General features: G+C 41.6%; 1 protein-coding gene across 2 annotated transcripts in view; it reads left to right on the forward strand.

Moving 5' to 3' along the window:
* The window catches only part of VAMP7 (vesicle associated membrane protein 7), a 67,450-nt gene that overhangs the window by 24,137 nt on the left and 25,718 nt on the right, over window positions 1-17,595 (forward strand). For both annotated transcript variants that reach the window (XM_027877613.1, XM_027877622.1), the window contains exon 4: window positions 587-724. In XM_027877613.1, coding sequence (XP_027733414.1) covers window positions 587-724 — 138 coding nt within the window. The remainder of the gene's footprint in view (window positions 1-586; window positions 725-17,595) is intronic.

Consider the following 17,595-nt stretch of genomic DNA (forward strand, 5'->3'; position numbering starts at 1 on the left):
ATAAGATTGAGGCCTAAGATTGCAGTAACGAAAACTGTAGTAGGCTGACCAGCCAAAGTGATATTTTGGAGCTCTAGACTCTGCTGGGAGAGTTTGGCAAGGCAATACTTTAATATGGGAACACTTTCCATGATCCATGAACATGATCACCGCCTTCTAGTTGCTTAAGTTATAAGGCAGCTAGAGAATCCATTTTTAACCCCATTCTCAGTGATTGCTTTCTGCTTTACTTTAAAAAAAAAAAAAGACAGACCTTATGACTCTTAATGGGGAAGTCATAGATGAGAGTTTCAGATGTGCAGATCATATATGCAATTGAGCGGACTGTGAGATCATACCCCTATGGTTGGCCCAGTCATCTCAGGTCTTCCACTGGTCAGTCGTAAGAGGGACATGCTAAGAGTGTATATGGCAAGGCCAGTCCTGAAGAACCAGCTTCCCAGTCCACACCCTTTTGACCACATGTGTTATCTTTGCTGTATTCTCCTTTGCTGAGCATCTCCTTGGTGCTTAGGCTGTGAAGCAGGTTGAAGCATCTGCTGCTGAGCACCCTGCTCTCTTTACAGAGGTGTCGGTATCTTTTCAGGATTTTGAACGTTCCCGAGCCTTCAGTTTTCTGAATGAAATCAAGAAGAGGTTTCAGACTACTTATGGTTCCAGAGCACAAACAGCCCTTCCCTATGCCATGAACAGTGAGTTCTCCAGTGTTCTGGCTGCACAACTGGTAAGATCTTTTTCAGCATCAAATGGTTCCGTTTACAGTTTCTGCCACTTGTAAATATTTTCCCTCAACACCTGCTGAATAACAAGGTCTAACTCATGCCCTAGGCAGGAGTTTGACTTCACTGCTGGATGAATTATCTTCCCTTTTATAGTAAGCTCCTGATTATTCAGAATAGAAGGGACCCTGAAAGCAGCAGAGATTGGAACCTGGCTCTTTTTTCTCCCACCACTCATGGTGGCTTCAAATTGGCCAGGCCTTAGCACTCTGGGCTCCCTTCAGTATTCTCAGAGTCATACACATTGCTAGCAGTTGTCTCAGCCTGAGGTTAGTACTCTTACTCTTAGCAGTTTTCCGGTTGTCGGGGTGCACACAAGTCTGGTGTTCTTTATTCCAACTGGCAAGACAAGCTTGACCACGTGCACTGTGGTTTGCTCTTGGAGTGAACCTCCTCCCAGTCGCCTCCAGGATCAGATACCAATCCTTCCCAGCCAGGCCCCTTCCTGCCTTTCCATTCTTACACCTACTTTGTGACCCAGTGACACGGCCTCTTTGCTATTCCTTGAACAAGAAAATCTATCATTTCTCTGCTCTGTGTCTTTTCACTGGCTGTTCTCCATGCCTGGGATGCTCTCCTTCCTGGCCTCACTCAACTTCTTAACTTCCTTCAAGTGTCTACCAAAATCCCACCTTCTCCTGGAAGCCATTCCTGCTTCCCCAAGTTGCTGGTGCCTTCCCTCTGAGGCTGCCTCCAATGGAAATTAACCTGATCTATGTCTTTGTATATGCCTGTCTTTGTATTTCCAATGCTTGGCACAATACCTAGCACAAAGTAGGTGCTCAGTAAATGCTTGTTGCCTCTAGAAGTTTGTGGCAGGATTATTTAATGTTTGCCAGAGCTGTTGAAGTGAGCACTGACTGGCAGCGATGGAGGGGGAATGTAGTCAAAAAGTAGACTCTTCTTAGGGCCCTAGGAAGAAAGGTTTGAGGGAAGGTGCCTTCCCACTAAGAGCTTTTTTAGGAAAATCCTGGTGGAATAGCTTGAAGTGCGTAGTGCCTGGAAAGGTAGAAACAGCCCCTGGAGCTGCTGCTGGTCTGGTTTGCACTCCTGCTCCTGAGACCTTTTGGATACCAGCTACTTGCCTGGGGCTGTCCCATTTTTGCATTTCAGAAGAAGCATTAGAGCAGGAATGTGGACACATGGCTGAGGTCAGAAAGCTGTCACAAGAGCCCCATAATGTCAGACATGTGAGGGATGAATCAGTTAGAACTGTTGCCCTTACGCAATGCACCCCCCTCCCCCCCATTTCCGCCTGCCCTTCTGCTTCCTCACACACATGCTCTCTGGAGGGGACATTTCCACATCTCCCTCACCCTGAGCATTCAGTAACTTTTGAAAAAGTCAGCTATTTCAAAAGGGCAGAACTTCACTTACACTTTATTTGGGGAAGAGAAGGTGTTGGAATGAGATTATATATGATTTTTTTTTTCTCACATAGCTTTTTCAGATGGTACTTCAGCTTTCTCTTCAGCAAAATTAACCCTTGAAACTGCAGATTTTACCTGTATATGCATACTAAGTTTGTTGACAAGTTGGGTGGTCACTAGATTGCTTCTTAGGAAATGACATTTCAAATGAAGAATGTGTTGCTAATTTCTGGGCCTTGAGGTGTATTTTATCTCTTAAGATCCAATCAGGAGAGCTTTGTATAGTCAACAAGCATTTGTTAAATGCTTAGCATGTACCAGGTACTGACTATGCTAAGAAAGATTGAAGCATGGGCCTTGCTTTTAAGGAGTTTCCATTGTAATGGCAGAAACTGCATGCCAGCTGTTGTGTATGGAGGGGATTTCAGGGACTGTCAAGTGTAAGGCCTCCTGCCAAAGGGAGGGTTTGCAGGGAGTCCTAAGGGAAGCCAAAGAAACTAAGAATTGGAAGGGAGGAGGGAGAGTAGTCCAAGAGTGGAGGATAGTCATTGACAGTTACCAGGAGAAGATAGAATGCATGGAGGGCAGTGGAAAAGGAAGGAAGGGCCCATGTTAGGAAGAGCTTTCCAAAAACTTGCTATAATGCTCCTGGAGGCCATGGGGAGTCACTGCAGTTGACCGGGGGGGGGGGGGGGGCAGTTAGACCTGCTCTTTAGGAAAATCATTTTAGTGGCTGAGTGGAGGATGGACTGGAGTGGGGAAAGACTTGAGGCAACAGATCCACCAGAAGGCTGCCTATTCCAATATTCCAGGCACGAGGTGATGAAGGCTTGCACCAGCAGAGTGACTAAATGACAAAATTTGGCAATTGATTGGATGTATAGGGTGAAAGAGACACGAAGGTTATAGGCCTGGGTGACTGGGAGGATAGTGGTGCCTTCCACACTAATTAGGAATTTCAAAAGAAGGAAAAGTGTTTGGGGGATATAGTGGAAACTTGGGGAAGGGCACTATTGCAACTGTTGGGGGGCATACCTCCTCCCCCCTCGCTAGGCTCAGCCCCACCTGGTGCTTTGCATACTTGGTGGTTTGAATTCTGAAATGATGGACCTGGGGGCAGGAAAGGGTGTCAGAAATGTTTTCTTTAGCCCAGAGCTTCTTAAACTATGGGTCAAGACCCCATATGGAGTCATGAAAAATTTGGCAACTGTAAAAGGTTTCTGAATGTGCAAGGACCAAAAATGAGTTAAAAATCAAACGTGTAATGAATCTGAGGTGTTTTTTGGTAGGACTTGCCTGTGTTGCATCGCACAACTTCACTGCAGCCTTGGTTCTGTGCACTTTGCACTGGACATGCCATCATGCCCACACAGTACCAACAAACACTGGCCAAATGCAAAAAGGGGTCGAGAGTGGAAAAAGTTTAAGAAGCCCCGCATCTAGCTCACTCATACTGCCTGTAGAGTGCTTCCTTCAGGTCCTGACTGGGAGGCCTTGTTTCTTTTTGGTTTTTGTATGATGTGTCATTGGGTTAAGTGACTTACCCAGGGTCACACAGCTAGTAAGTGTCTGAGGTCAAATTTGAACTCGGGTACAGTGGATACAGTACTGGCCCTGGAGTCTGGGGGACCCGAGTTTAAATTTGACCTCAGACACTTACTAGCTGTTGCATGAGTAATTAAAACTACAAGTTAAAGAAACAGCTATGGCTGATAAGGGTGTGGTCTAATGGGGGTGATTTAGGGCACTTTATAAAGAGTCTGTTGCAGAAATGCATCTCGTGAGTGGCTTTACACTCAAATGGAAACAGGCCACCAATCCTGGCATGAGGATCCCTGGGGCTGCCTATTGACTTAGAAAACCACATATTAATATTATCCCTGTTCTATTCTATTATTTATTTTGTTAACTGTTTCCCAATTACAGTTGAATCTGGGTTGGGCTGTAGCACACTTGGACTAGAAGAGCTTGCAAATGATTTATTCTTGTAAAAGCAGTTGAATCAATTGACAGTTCCAGATGGTGATCTCCCTTTATTCCTGTTCAAGTGGAAACATTGGGGAATTCTTGATACTTGGTCCTATAAAGGTGAATTTTTCCATAGTCAATTCCTCAATGGAGGACAGTGAGAGAGGGGGTGAAATTTTTTAGAGAGATATTTGGTGGATTATATTTATGCCCCTTCTACATGACACCCTTCTGCCCCCACTGCTTCAGGTATAATTACAGTCCACCCTCTTCCTCCTCTAACCCCATTTTGAACTTCAGTATCCCCTAGAGGCCAAAGAGAAGGATCATCAGAAATGGAGTAGCAGATGGGCACCACAGAGGGACTGGAACAAGAAAAAATGAACTCTTTAGCAATTATTGAACATCTCTTCCAATGTCCTCCTTCCTTCCTTCCTTCCTTCCTTCCTTCCTTTCTTCCCACCAACCACTCTGAAGAATGGTGGGGGGTGGAGGGGACAACTGAGCTGTGCCCCTTGGTCTTCCTTCCCTTTCCTGTTCTCTGCTCACCCTAAATCAAAGTAAAAATCCACACCAGCATCTGATTTTCCTAGATACCCATTTTCTTTCTAAAGCCTAGGGAGCATGTTTTCATAGTCTGTCCTAGTGGGAAGGCACCTTCCCTCAAACCTTTCTTCCTAGGGCCCTAAGAAGAGTCTACTTTTTGACTACATTCCCCCTCCATCGCTGCCAACTGGAGGACCATGAGAGGATTTAATAGTGTAGATATTTGTTCAGTTCTTTTTTTTTATGTCATCAATCAATTGATCAATCAGTGTGTCATTGGAGAACTATTTCCCACCGAGTTCATATGATAGGTAGCCTGCTGCTGAATAAATCTATTAATTAATATAGAGAAAAATTAATATAGAGAGAAATTAATATAGAGATAAAAACCTAGGTTTTATTTTGCTTAAACACAGGTTCAGGAGGTAGGAAAAAACAACCCTGAACCAAGATCAGGATTCTAACAAGGCTTTTTACAGACAAGAATTGTGTCAGAGAGTCAGAAATAATCATTTTAACTTTGAACAATCTTTATGGCCTCTTAGGCCATACAGACTACACAGGCCTAGTCAAACAGATTCATTATCTCATGCTTCCTTCAATTAAGGTTGAACAAACTGAATGAGAACAAATTAGTGAATAGACTAAGGTACAGACACTGAGTTTGCAAAACCCCAGGCTTAAAGAACTACAAGGCTACATTCTAAAGAACTCACAATTGGAGAGGAAGGGATTTACATGTCACCAAGATAGCCAAAGGTTCTCAGGGAAATCCCTCCACAAAAAGAGTTAGCTAAGTCACTTTGGGAAGGTTTAAAGAATTTTGTGAATGTTGTCTTCCCTTCTTCCTCTTCTTTTGACTTCTGATCTCAAATGTCTAACATCTTCCCATAATATTATCATTTCACTAGTCAAATTTTAACCAGATGAGGTTAATGTGAAGAGGAGTAAGGCTTCAGTTAGCCAGATGTTCCAGGAGGAACAGCATAGTAAAATTGAATTTAAAAAAAGAAATTTAACTTCTCATAATAGAGCCCGGGAATGGCTAAGACCACATCTCAGGGATGGACAGAGTCTTTTTCCTGAAAGCTTCAAATCAGAGGTTTTGTTCTCCCCATTTCCTGGGTTGGTAGGGAAACAAATTCCTTTTGGAATTTCTTAATTCCTTTTGGAAGGACTGGCCGGTGGCATTGGATCCTAGCTATAGAATCTTCACCGCCATTCAAGCCTGAGCAGATCAGTTGGTGAAGTTTGAGCAGGAGACTGAGGCCTTGGCAGCAGCTGCTCATTTAACCACGGTCATCCACATATACAGTTACTTTGGAGGTGACAAGAGGAGGCACAATGCCCACCACCATCTTAGGTGGGCAAAGGATAATGATGCTCTCTTCTTTAATGACAATGAAAAGGGTTGGTAAAATTATATTTTTATTACCTGGAACCAAAGTAGAAAGGGTACGTCTGTCCTGCCAAAATATAGGTCATCCCTTAGAGTCCCTACTCTACCTGCTTGGTCCTTGCCCTGCATGGTTTTTTATAACTGCCTAAGATTTTCTGTATACTCTGGAGGAACTTTGGGAATGAGTCTTTCTCACACATGTGCCAGCACTGGAAATGTTTTAACTGCAGGATCTTGGCAGGGACCAAGTTACATAGTGTGAACAAGGCAAGGGTGCCAAACGTCAGGGGCTGCTAGGGAATCTTCAGTGGCTTCATAAGGGTTGTCCTGATTCTGTTGGGGACTTGGAAGGATTACCATGCTCAAGGAGAGATATGTGTTTCCTGTTCCCGTATCCCTCAACCCAACCCTTTCCTCAGTTACTTCACATTTGTCAAACTCCAATACCCAACCCTTCTTCCAATGTGTTCTTTGGAATATATGCTCAATAGGTAACAGATCTGCTTTCATCTTAAAATCTTTTCCTTTTTCACTCCTTCCTTCCATCTTCTGACACTGAGGCCTGGTTACCTCTTAATAACATTACCTATTGGATGCCCTTTCTAGCACTGGTTGTACTTTCTGTCATTCCCATCCCCAGTAGCTGGTTGAGGCAGGGGAATTGGATTACTCTTTGCTCCCCAAGGCCACTTCCAGGTTCTCTCCCTGCCTCCTCCATCACTCAGTAACCTCCCTTCTTTTGAGGTTCACTCAATGCATTTGTATCACCCAACCAAAATTCTGGTAGTTGCTGCCTCTGGGCCACTCCCATATTTCCTCACTGAATTCAGCACCTGGTTCACAGTCTTTCTCCCTTTCCCAACTCTTGCCCTCATACTAGGGGACTTCAACTTACGTGTCAGTACTCTCTCAAACACACTTAACTCCGAGTTCCTCAACTTACTCATTTCCCATGACTTTCTCCACCCCACCTCAGCTACTCACAGAGATAGTCGTATCCCACAGATGCTCCACTTCCATGTTTATGAACTCTGAAACTTCTTTATATGATCCTTTGTCATTCTACCTCTCCCTCTCCCCTGTACTCCCAAACTCCATTCTTTGGCCTCTTTGTTACCCTTGCCCCCTCATTTCTTTCCCAAGCCATCACTCCTGCACTGGCTGAATTTTCTTCCCTTGCCTATTGTGACCCCTTGTTGAACCATTTCAACTCAATACTGTCCTCTTCTCTGGTGTCCTTTGCCTTCTTAGCCTATCTCAGACTTTGCCTTGCCATACCTCAGTTCTAGATTACTCCACAAAAAGCTAAAGAAATCATGAAATTGTGCTGACTGGATCCATTACAAATTTATGTTACATACACTTAACTGGGTCCTTACTGAGGCAGTCTCCTTCTCACCATCCTGCTCTACTTCCATATCTTTTCATCCCTCCAACCTCCCATGGTTCCCACTCTCTCAGCTGAGAACCCTGCCTACAGAAAAAATGGAGACCACTCATCATGAGCTTCCTCTCCTCCACTCTTCCTCATCTCCTGTCACTGAGATTCCTTCTGCTTCTCTCTCCTCCTTCACCCCTTGGAGTTTCCTGAATCATCCCAGTACCCAGTTTTAAACAATATCTGGTGCTAAGTGGTAGGGTTGTGTGGTGCAAGATATTTTCTCCCAAGTAATGGCTATTGAAGGAGGCTAGAGTATGCTGATATCAATATTCCGCTTGAAATAACCTGTGTGGCCAGCGAAGAAGGTGGCTAGTACCTGGTGATTACTGGGTTTTGGACAGAGTAGTTATGCCAATTGCCACAGCTGTCCCTGATCTTGCCAGTGTGGTGGGCCATATAGGCCAGGCCCCACATGAGTGACATGGGGTTATTATGGCTGAAAACATTTATGACTAGTAGTTTTCTTTTTATATATTTTTTAAGTTTTAAAATTTACTTTAAACTTAAATACAAAATAAGAAAAGAAAAAAATACTGTCATGTACACAGCAGACCATAAGAGAGGACTCAATATAAAGCAATGAATTTCCATTTCAAGAAAACGTATATAATAAATACTACACACGGTTTTCAAGGCTGTCCAGCTTTTCTTTGCTTCCTTGTAAGTTTTTTTTGTTCTCTGCTGTGCACTTTTTACTTTATTTTTCCCTTCCCCCCAAAAGGCTACAATTAAGCACAGATATGTGTGTATGTATGTATATGTATCTGTGTATAGGTAGATAAATATGTATGTATATGTGTGTATATATACACAGATATCTATAAATGTACACATATATATGTGTAAGACTGTACTATGGTTATTTCCACGTATCATCTGTTTCTCTGAAAGTGGATAGCATCTTCCTTCATAAGTCCAAGTCTTTCTATGTTTTTCTAAATCAATCAGCTCATTATTTCCTATACCACAGCAGTATTCCAACCCAATCCCATTCTATCTAAGAGATTGTCTATGAAAATTTTTTCCCAATTTTCTGCATACCTTCTAGTCTTGCTGTATACGTTTTATCTATACAAGAAATTTTTAATTTAAAATAATTAAAATTATCAGTTTTGTACTTCAACAATTCTCTCACCTTATACTGATACTACTGCATCTGCTTCCTTTACATCTTTTTTCCCCTGGTTTCTTTGAAGTTCCTGACTTTTTTCTTCCAAATGAACTTTATTATTTTTTCTAACTCAGTAAGATAACTTTTAAGTAATTTAATTGGCATGGCATTACATAAATAGATTAGTTAGGCAAATTTGACATTTTTTACCCATGAACAATGATTACTTCAGTCATTTAGATCTAACTTTATTTGTATAAAAAGTGTTTTGTATTTATGTTCATATAGTTCCTGTGTCTGTTTTGGCAGGTAGACTCTCAGGTGTTTTATACTGTCTAGTTATTTTAAGTGGTCTAAAACAATATTGAATAATATGGCTGACACATGGTGTAGTTTCCCTATTTTTCTCTTTTGATTAAATTTATTTTAGCTTTAACTTTGTCTAAAATCATGATTACCACCCCTGCTTTTTTTACATAGTAAATTCTACTCCTAACCTTTATTTTGTGTTTGTGTGTATCTCTCATTTTTATAGCATTTCCTGAAAGCAACATATTGTTGATTTCCAATTTTTTTTTTTTTTTTTTTTTTTTTTTGGTGAGGGCAGTTGGGGTTAAGTGACTTGCCCAGAGTCACACAGCTAGTGAGTGTTATGTGTCTGAGGGCGTATTTGAAATCAGGTTCTCCTGACTCCAGGGCAGTGCTCTACCCACTGTGCCACCTAGCTGCCCCTGAATTCAAATTTTTAATCTGCTGTCATTTTCCGTTTTATGTGTAAATTCATCCCATTCACATTCTAAGCTATAATTGTTGTGTATTTTCCCCCTTCCTATTTTTCCTCACTATCTTTCTCACTCTATTCCTATCCCTCCTCACTTCTCCACTTTATTTTTACCCACTACCGTGCCCTCCTATTCCTTAACCTACCTACCTCTCCAAGAATCCCTCCCTTATCCTCTCCCCCACCCTATCCCCTTACCCTCTTGTTTTTCTGAATTTAGAAGACTTTTATACCCTTCTAGATATATATGTTGTTCCCTCTTTAATCCATTCCCAAAGAGAGTAAGTTTTCAGCACTACCCATCCTCCCCGCTACTGGCTTCTTCTCTATCAATTTTTCCCTCATTTGTATGAGATAATTTCTCCTTTTTATTTCTCCCTATACAGCTTTTTTTTTTTTTTTTTAGAATCAACCCATCATACTCAGCTTAGTCCAAGCCTTTCTTTCAGACTACTCAAATAAAACTGACAGTCATAGAAGAACTGATAATATTTTCATATATAAGAAGTAAATGATTTGATCTTATTGAGTCCCTTGTAGTTAATCCTTAATATCTATTTTGTATTCCTCCTGCTGTTTTTGTCACAAATACCTGAAAGTCTTTCAGTTCATTAAATGTCCACTTTTTTCCATTCAGGATTATATTTAACTTTGCTGGGTAACTTACCCTTGGTCCTAACCCCACTCTTTTGCTCTAATATAGTATTCTAAGATGTATGGTCCTTCATCATAGTAGCTCCTCGGTCTTGTGTAATCCTTAATGTAGTTCCACAGTATTTAAATTGTTGTTTTTTTTCTTGTTACTTCCAATATTTTCTCCTTTATCTGGGAGCTTTGAAACTTGGATATGGCATTACTATAAGTTTTCCTCCTGGGATCTCTTTCAGGTGGTGACTGTTGAATTTTTTTTGTTTCTGCTTTGCCTTCTTATTCTAGAACTTCAGGGCAATTTTCCTTGATAAATTCTTTTAATATTATATCAAGATTCTTTTTTATCATAATTTCAGGCAGTCTTGTATTATTTCTCCTTGATCTGTTCTCCAGATCAGTTGTTTTTCTGATGAGGTGTTTCATATTTTTTTCTATTTTTTCATTCTTTTGATTCTGTTTTATTATTTCTTTGTGTCTTAGAATGTCATTAGCTTCCCTTTGCCGAATTCTAGTTTTCAAGGAATTATTTTCTTCCTTAAGTTTTTGGTTCTCTATTTCAAGTTGGTTGACTTTCTTTTCATAATTTCTTGATTTTCTTGGATTTCTTGTTTTTTTTTTCCTGATTTTTCCTCAGTCTCTCTTGTTTGATTTTTAAAGTCCTTTTTAAAGTTTTTCTAAGAAATCTCCTTGTGCTTTGGACCATTTGACATTTCTCATTGAAAAAAGAGTGGCTTTTTTAGCTCTGTTATCTTCCTCTGAATATGAACCCAGATCTTCTCTATCCCCACAGTAACTGTTTACAGTTGGGTTCTTTCTCCTTTGCTTGCTCATTTTTATTTATTTATTTTTGTTTTATTTTATTTTTTGCAGCTGTTTGTGTGATCCAGTTCTAGTCCCGAGGTATGGGGAGTAATGCCCCAAGCCTCAGGTTCTTCTTATTGGTGTTTTCTGATGTCTGTCTGGGACTCCACCTTGGGCACTCTTCTCCACTACTAATCCATGGCTAGAACCCCTGATCATGCTGTCCCACAAATGATCTTACTCCCTGCAGTCCCTCAGATGGCTGCAAACTACAGCTGTCCTCTCTGTCTCAGAACTGAAACCAGGGACTCTGCTCTCCTGCAGGCGCCCACAGCCAGCAGGGTCCCTGCCCCTCTACTCCTGCACTCACCAGATGTGTGCTAGCCCCTTCTCGCTGCAGCCACAGCCTGGGACACATCTGATCAGCACAGCTGTACTTGGCTTCCCTAGACAGTGGAAGGTCCTTCAGTCTTCTCCTCCTCAGCTCTCAGACCCCCCACACTGCCTGTGAGATGAAAATTTCTAAGGCTGAGGCTGCCTCCCAATTCCAGCTGCCCCCTGGGTCTTGTTGTCTGTAGATTCCACAGAATTGGCCTGGAGGTGTTTGTACTTCACCCAGGCTGACCCTCTGCCTCCAGAGGCCAGGTCTTTCCTGGGGTCTTCTTAGATTGTCTTAGGAGAACAACTGCTGTACCCTGACTTTTGTTTATTTCTGCTGCTCTACATTCCCTCTGAGGCAATGTTCTTGTCTTTTTCTGTGGAGGAAATTTGGAGAGCCAAAAGTTTTCTGACCTACTCTGGAATCCTCTCTCCAGTAGTTTTCTTTTTAACTGAGGAGTTAAGTATACTTTGACCATCCTTCCCTGGGGTTATCTGAACTCCCCATAGTTTTGCCACAATTTAGTTGGCAGAGAACTAAAGGAGGCCCCATTTCCTGAGTGCTTCAAAATCTACCATTATGTTTCTGATATAATGCCAACTGAGCATAAGATCTGATACTAGCTGATAAGAGAGCAAGGTGTGGGAGATAAACTGGAAGAAAATTCAGGGACCAGTTAAGTTTGTAGGACTCCATTGGGCAGGGTGAACTTTGATGACTGACTGTACGTGTCCTCACTAAGCTGTTGACACTGGGCTCCTAAGGTTTTAGAGCACCCATAGCCCACATCCTGGTATTTCAAAGGTTCTTCTTTATTGAATTATTCCAAAGTCTGCCTCTTTTGCTTGCAGAACCAGAAGACTGTAGCCCTGGAAGACTTAGAGAGGGCTGTGCAGCACATGATCCCCTTGGGTCCTATTGGTGCCATGGGGCCTGTGTTCATAAGGACCAAGCTGAGTGGAGTGGAGCCTTTGGCAGGCATCCCTGAATCAACCATTCATTATACTACATTCACAAAACTTGCTTTCAAGTTATTAGGCCCTGGTTGCTGTTGAAAGGATGACACATATATTACCCTTCATCCTATGTTGCCTGTCATGAGTTGGGTAATACAAAATGGACCCTTTAACAAGACAGGTAGGGCACAAGAGTGTGCTCATTCTCAGCCATTAGTGCTCTTCGTGAGCAAATGGTGATATTGCTAGAAACTGAAGCCTCCAGTCCTAGCCCCAAAGTTTTGGCCGCCCCTCTTCTTCCTTCCTCTCCCCGGCCCATAAGCCCAATGGGCTCTTGCCTGTGAAGACCTAACACTTAACAAATGTTGTTTTGCTTGATTTACTAATGATTCTACTCATTATGAAAAAGGTAAATGCAATTATACTTTAGCAGCTGTTAACCTAGTGACTAAGGACATCCTAAGGGATGGGGTCCTGGCAAGTCTTCCAAGTAGGCTGAGCTGCAAGTTGCACGAGTGGCCTATGAGAGAGTCTTAAGGAACAGAGCAAATAAGTTTTTATTTATACTGACTCCTGGGTCATGGCTAGAGATTTGACTGAGTGGTCTGGGGCCTGAAGAGATTGCGGTGCCAGTCAGGTTTGCTATAGCTGCAGCCACTATCAAGGCCTTTACTGTGCACAGACTTTTTCTGTATCAGCATTTTTGTCTTACTCCCACAAAGGGTCAAGATTGGGCCTAGCAGTATCATGTTTCCTGCTTTTACCGTCTTCTATACCAGTCCAAGGTAGCTGATATTAGAGAATTGGACTTTTAAAGCATCAGCTTTGTTGTCACATTCATCATTATCCAGGTCACGTGTCCTATCTTTCAGTGGCCATATCTTTGATTAATCAGCACCACCACAAGAATAGGGAGAGCACTCTACTCTAACAGTTTCTTAGATTCTAACTTGATGGAAGTCTTCATTAGTCTTAGGAGACCTCTTACCTTACCAGAGCAGACCTGATGTTTCCAATTCCTGCAACCCTACAGTTCAGGCAAACCTTTTCCAATTTGAGTTCTTTTTTTTTTTTTTTTTTTGACATGTGTTTTTAAAACTTTGGGTTACAAATTTTCTCCCTTCCTCCCTCCCCACCCACCCTCATTGAAAAGGTAAGCATCTCGATACAGGTTATACATGTGTAGTTGTGCAAAACACTTCCATAGTAGTCATGTTGTGAAAAACTAAGTATATTTCCCTTCATCCTATCCTACCCCTCATTTATTCTATTCTCTCTTTTTACCCTGTCTCTCCTCAGAAGTGTTTGCTTCTGATTATGCCCTCCCCCAATCTGTCCTCCCCTCTATCAGCCCCCTGCTCTCTTGTCCCCTTCCCCCCTTCTTTTCCTGTAGAGTAAGATAGATTTCCATACCCCATTGTGTATGTTATTCCCTCCTTAAGCCAAATCCTATGAGAATAAGATTCAGTCATTCCCTCTCACCTTCCCCCATTTCCTCTCCACTGTAAAAGCTTTTTCTTGTCTGTTTCATGTGAGATAATTTACCCCATTCTATCTCTCCCTTTCTCGTTCTCCCAGTATAATCCTCTCTCACGCCTTAATTTTATTTTCCAGATATCACCCTTTCATCTTCAACTCACCCTGTGCCCTCTATCTATCTGTCTATCTATACATACATATAATTTTTTTCCCTCCCACTACCCTAATACTGACAAAGGACTCATGAGTTACAAATATTATCTTTCCATGCAGGAATGTAAACAGTTCAACCTTAATAAGTCTCTTATGGTTTCTCTTTCCTGTCTATGTCTTCCATGTTTCACTTGAGTCTTGTATTTGAAAGTCAGATTTTCTATTCATCTCTGGTCTTTTCCTCAAGAGTACTTGAAAGTCCCCTATTTCACTGAATGACCATTTTTTACCCTGAAGGATTATACTCAGTTTTGCTGGGTAGGTGATTCTTGCTTGTAATCCTATCTCCTTTGCCCTTCAGAATATCATACTCCATGCCCTCCAGTCCCTTAATGTAGAAGCTGCTAAATCTTGTGCTACCCTGATTGTGTTTCCACAATACTTGAATTGTTTCTTTCTGGCTGCCTGCAATATTTTCTCCTTGACCTGGGAGTTCTGGAATTTGGCTACAATACTCCTAGGAGTTTTCCTTTGGGGATCTCTTTCAGGAGGTGATCAGTGGATTATTTCAATTTCTATTTTGCCCTCTGGTTCTAAAATATCAGGACAGTTTTCCTTGATAATTTTTTGAAAGATGATGTCTAGGCTCTTTTTTTCATCATGGCTTTCAGATAGTCCAATAATTTTTAAATGATTTCTCCTAGATCTATTTTCCAGGTCAGTTGTTTTTCCAATGAGATATTTCACATTCTCTTCTATTTTTTCATTCTTTTGGGTTAGTGTTCCAGTGCCTTAATTTCTTGTACAGTCACTAGCTTCCAATTGCTCCATTCTAATTTTTAAAGAAGTATTTTCTTCAGTAAGCTTTTGGACTTCCTTTTCCATTTGGCTAAATTTGCTTTTAAGGACATTCTTCTCCTCATTGGCTTTTTGGACCTCTTTTGCCATTTGGGTTAGGCCATTTTTTAAGGTGTAATTTTCTTCAGTGTTTTTTTGGGTCTCCTTTAGCATCACTCTCAGTTTTTCTTTTACTTCTCTTACTTGCTTCTCAAAATCCTTTTTGAGCTCTTCCATGGCCTGGGACCAATTCATATTTTTCTTGGAGGCTTTGGATGTAGGAGCTTTGGCTTCATTGTCTTCTTCTGGTTGTATGTTTTGATCTTCTTTGTCACCAAATAAGATAATGTAGACTGACTCTTTTTGCACTGCTTGCTCATGATTCCAGCCAATTACTTGAGTTATAAACTCTTTGTTAAGGTAGGGGTCTGTTTCCAGTGTGGAGAATGTACTGTCCCAAGCTCTGGGGGTTTTGTGCAGCTGTTTTCAGAGATACTTCTAGGGATCTGTAAATTATCAGTTCTTCTAAGCTGGTACGATCAAGGACGAGTTGTTTACTCCTTTCCTGGCCTGTGCTGTGCTCTATGAGTGACCACAAGCACTCTTTTCTGTCTTGGAACTGTGAGGAGGATTTCCTCTCCACCGCCACTACAAGCTCTACCACGCCAGCGCTGCTCCTCGCCCCAGGAACACCACACAGAACTGGGACCCAGATCCAAGCAAGGGCAAAGCAAGAGAATCCTGCACCAGCAAAGAGATCCCTGCAGTACCCCTCTCACCAGCCACTTGATTCCCTCTCAGTCTGTGGGCCAGAAGGTCAGTTGCTGCTGCCCCGGGGGCCAAGCTCGGGAACTGGGGCTGGGACCCCACCATGCTTCTCTCTCACCACCGCAGAAACAGACTTTTCCCACTGACCTTCTAAGTTGTCTTTGGTGTTTGTGGGATGAGAGTTCTGGAAACCTCCACAGCTGCCTGCGATTCAGTCCTCTGAGGCCTGCTCCAGGTTCACTGCAGCCTGCACGCCCACGCCAAACTGCGTTCCTCTCCCAGCCCGGCACGATATACCTTTCCAATCAACCATCCAGGTTGTCTTAGGCTGGAAATTTGTTTCACTTTGTCTTTTTGTGGGTTCTCCTGCTTTAGAATTTGTTTAGAGCCATTTTTTATAGGTATTTGGAGGGGTTTGGGGGAGAACTCAAGCAAGCCACTGCTTTTATTCCGCCATCTTGGCTCTGCCCCCGTGCCCCCCCATTTGAGTTCTTAAGAATTTACAAATATATAGTTTATTCCAATTCTTTATAGGTGACTTTGCTTCTTAATTTACCTAAGCAATCAAATTCTGTTAAATAATTCACAGAAGAAACACATTGACAAGATAGTTTGCTTATTCTCAAATTATTTGCTTCTTGATTTAAATAAGCCACTTTCTTTCCAACCTGGAGACAGGAAATTTTAAGAACTGTTATTGGGGACAGCTAAGTGGTGCAGTGGACAGAGTGCTGAGTTCAAATCTGGCCTCAGGCTAGCTGTGTGACCCTGGGCAAGTCCCTTAATCCTGTTTGCTTAAGTTTCTTCATCTGTAAAATGAGATGGAGAAGGAAATGGCAAATCTCTCTAGTGTCCTTATCAAGAAAAATCCAAAATGGCTTCACAAAGAGTTGGATACCACTGAAAAACAACTGAACAATAAGTTCTTAAGAACAAGAAAAAGGCTTAAAAGCTACAAAACCAATTATTTTTTTCTTCTTGTCTAATCATTGGAGATTAAACTTTTAAATTGACTTCATTTCTATTTACTTTCTAGTCAGTGAAATCACATTTTTTTCCCCTCACATTAAAACAATAAATCCTTCACTCTCTAGGGAAAGAAGAGAGTGATAGAGGGGAGTGCCATTTGTATGAAAAAGTCCTAAGGGGCTGCAGCCCCCAAAACCCACTAGGATATTTCAGCATTCATTCAAACTAAAATTTTCATCGTGATTGGGGGAATGCATGGTAAACAGACTTTCTTTCTGTTCACAAACTGAGTCTTTAATTAGTTTGCAATGCTATAAATTTCCACAAAGAAGAAAGGTCTCTTCTTTTTGCCTTCCCAATCCGGCCAATATTGGGAACATGAAGATGAGATGATATCATATTTTTTTTTTCAAAGCTTTGAAACTTTCTGCATAAAAAATTCCCATGCTTTCCCTGCCCATTCGTTCTTAAAACTTACCTCACACTTGAAAGTTTAATCAAAAAATCAGTAGAAGTCCCTGTTTATTGGGAAGGTCAGTTTACTATCAGAATTGCAGTAATTTTAGACATCAGAAAGAGCTGATTTGTATATGAAGCTTCAACAGTTAACTGAAGCATATATAATATTTCACAATGAAAAGCTCCTCCATGGGGTCAAAGATGTTTGGGCTATTACTGCAGTCCATACATTTTTTTCTTTTTTTTAACTGAGTCTAACCAGACTAGAGTTCCTATATCAGGAATAGATTCCACCAGGAATATTTTAGTTTCCAAATACAGAAGCAATGGCCTCAAACCAGAATTATCACTGACTACTCGAGATGGAGTTGAAACTCAAGTGAGAGTCATTGGGATCCTGCTGACCCCTTGAGATTTTTGTTAGACCAGACCAGGACTACTCAGAAATCTGGATAGGGAAGGAAGACAAGGCAGTACAGCAATTACAAATGACAATTACACAAATATAGGAAACACTACCCTAATCCCTGCAGTGTTTCTAGATAGGACTGTGACTTTACTGGTCAGTAAATGTTTCCTTTGCATAAACTTCCCTAAGCAAAATCTTCCTTGTGTGTACTGTAGGGTTAATGGGCTAGAAAATTAGATCTTGATCTTAACCTAGGCAATCTCATATGAGTGTCTAGTAATTGAGATTAAAATTGCCAGAGGGTCCCTTGACTTCACTTGGGGATCTCATCAGCTCCCA

Source organism: Vombatus ursinus, unplaced genomic scaffold (genome assembly GCF_900497805.2).
Source record: "Vombatus ursinus unplaced genomic scaffold, bare-nosed wombat genome assembly UNPS02004276.1, whole genome shotgun sequence".
NCBI classification, from domain to species: Eukaryota; Metazoa; Chordata; class Mammalia; order Diprotodontia; family Vombatidae; genus Vombatus; species Vombatus ursinus.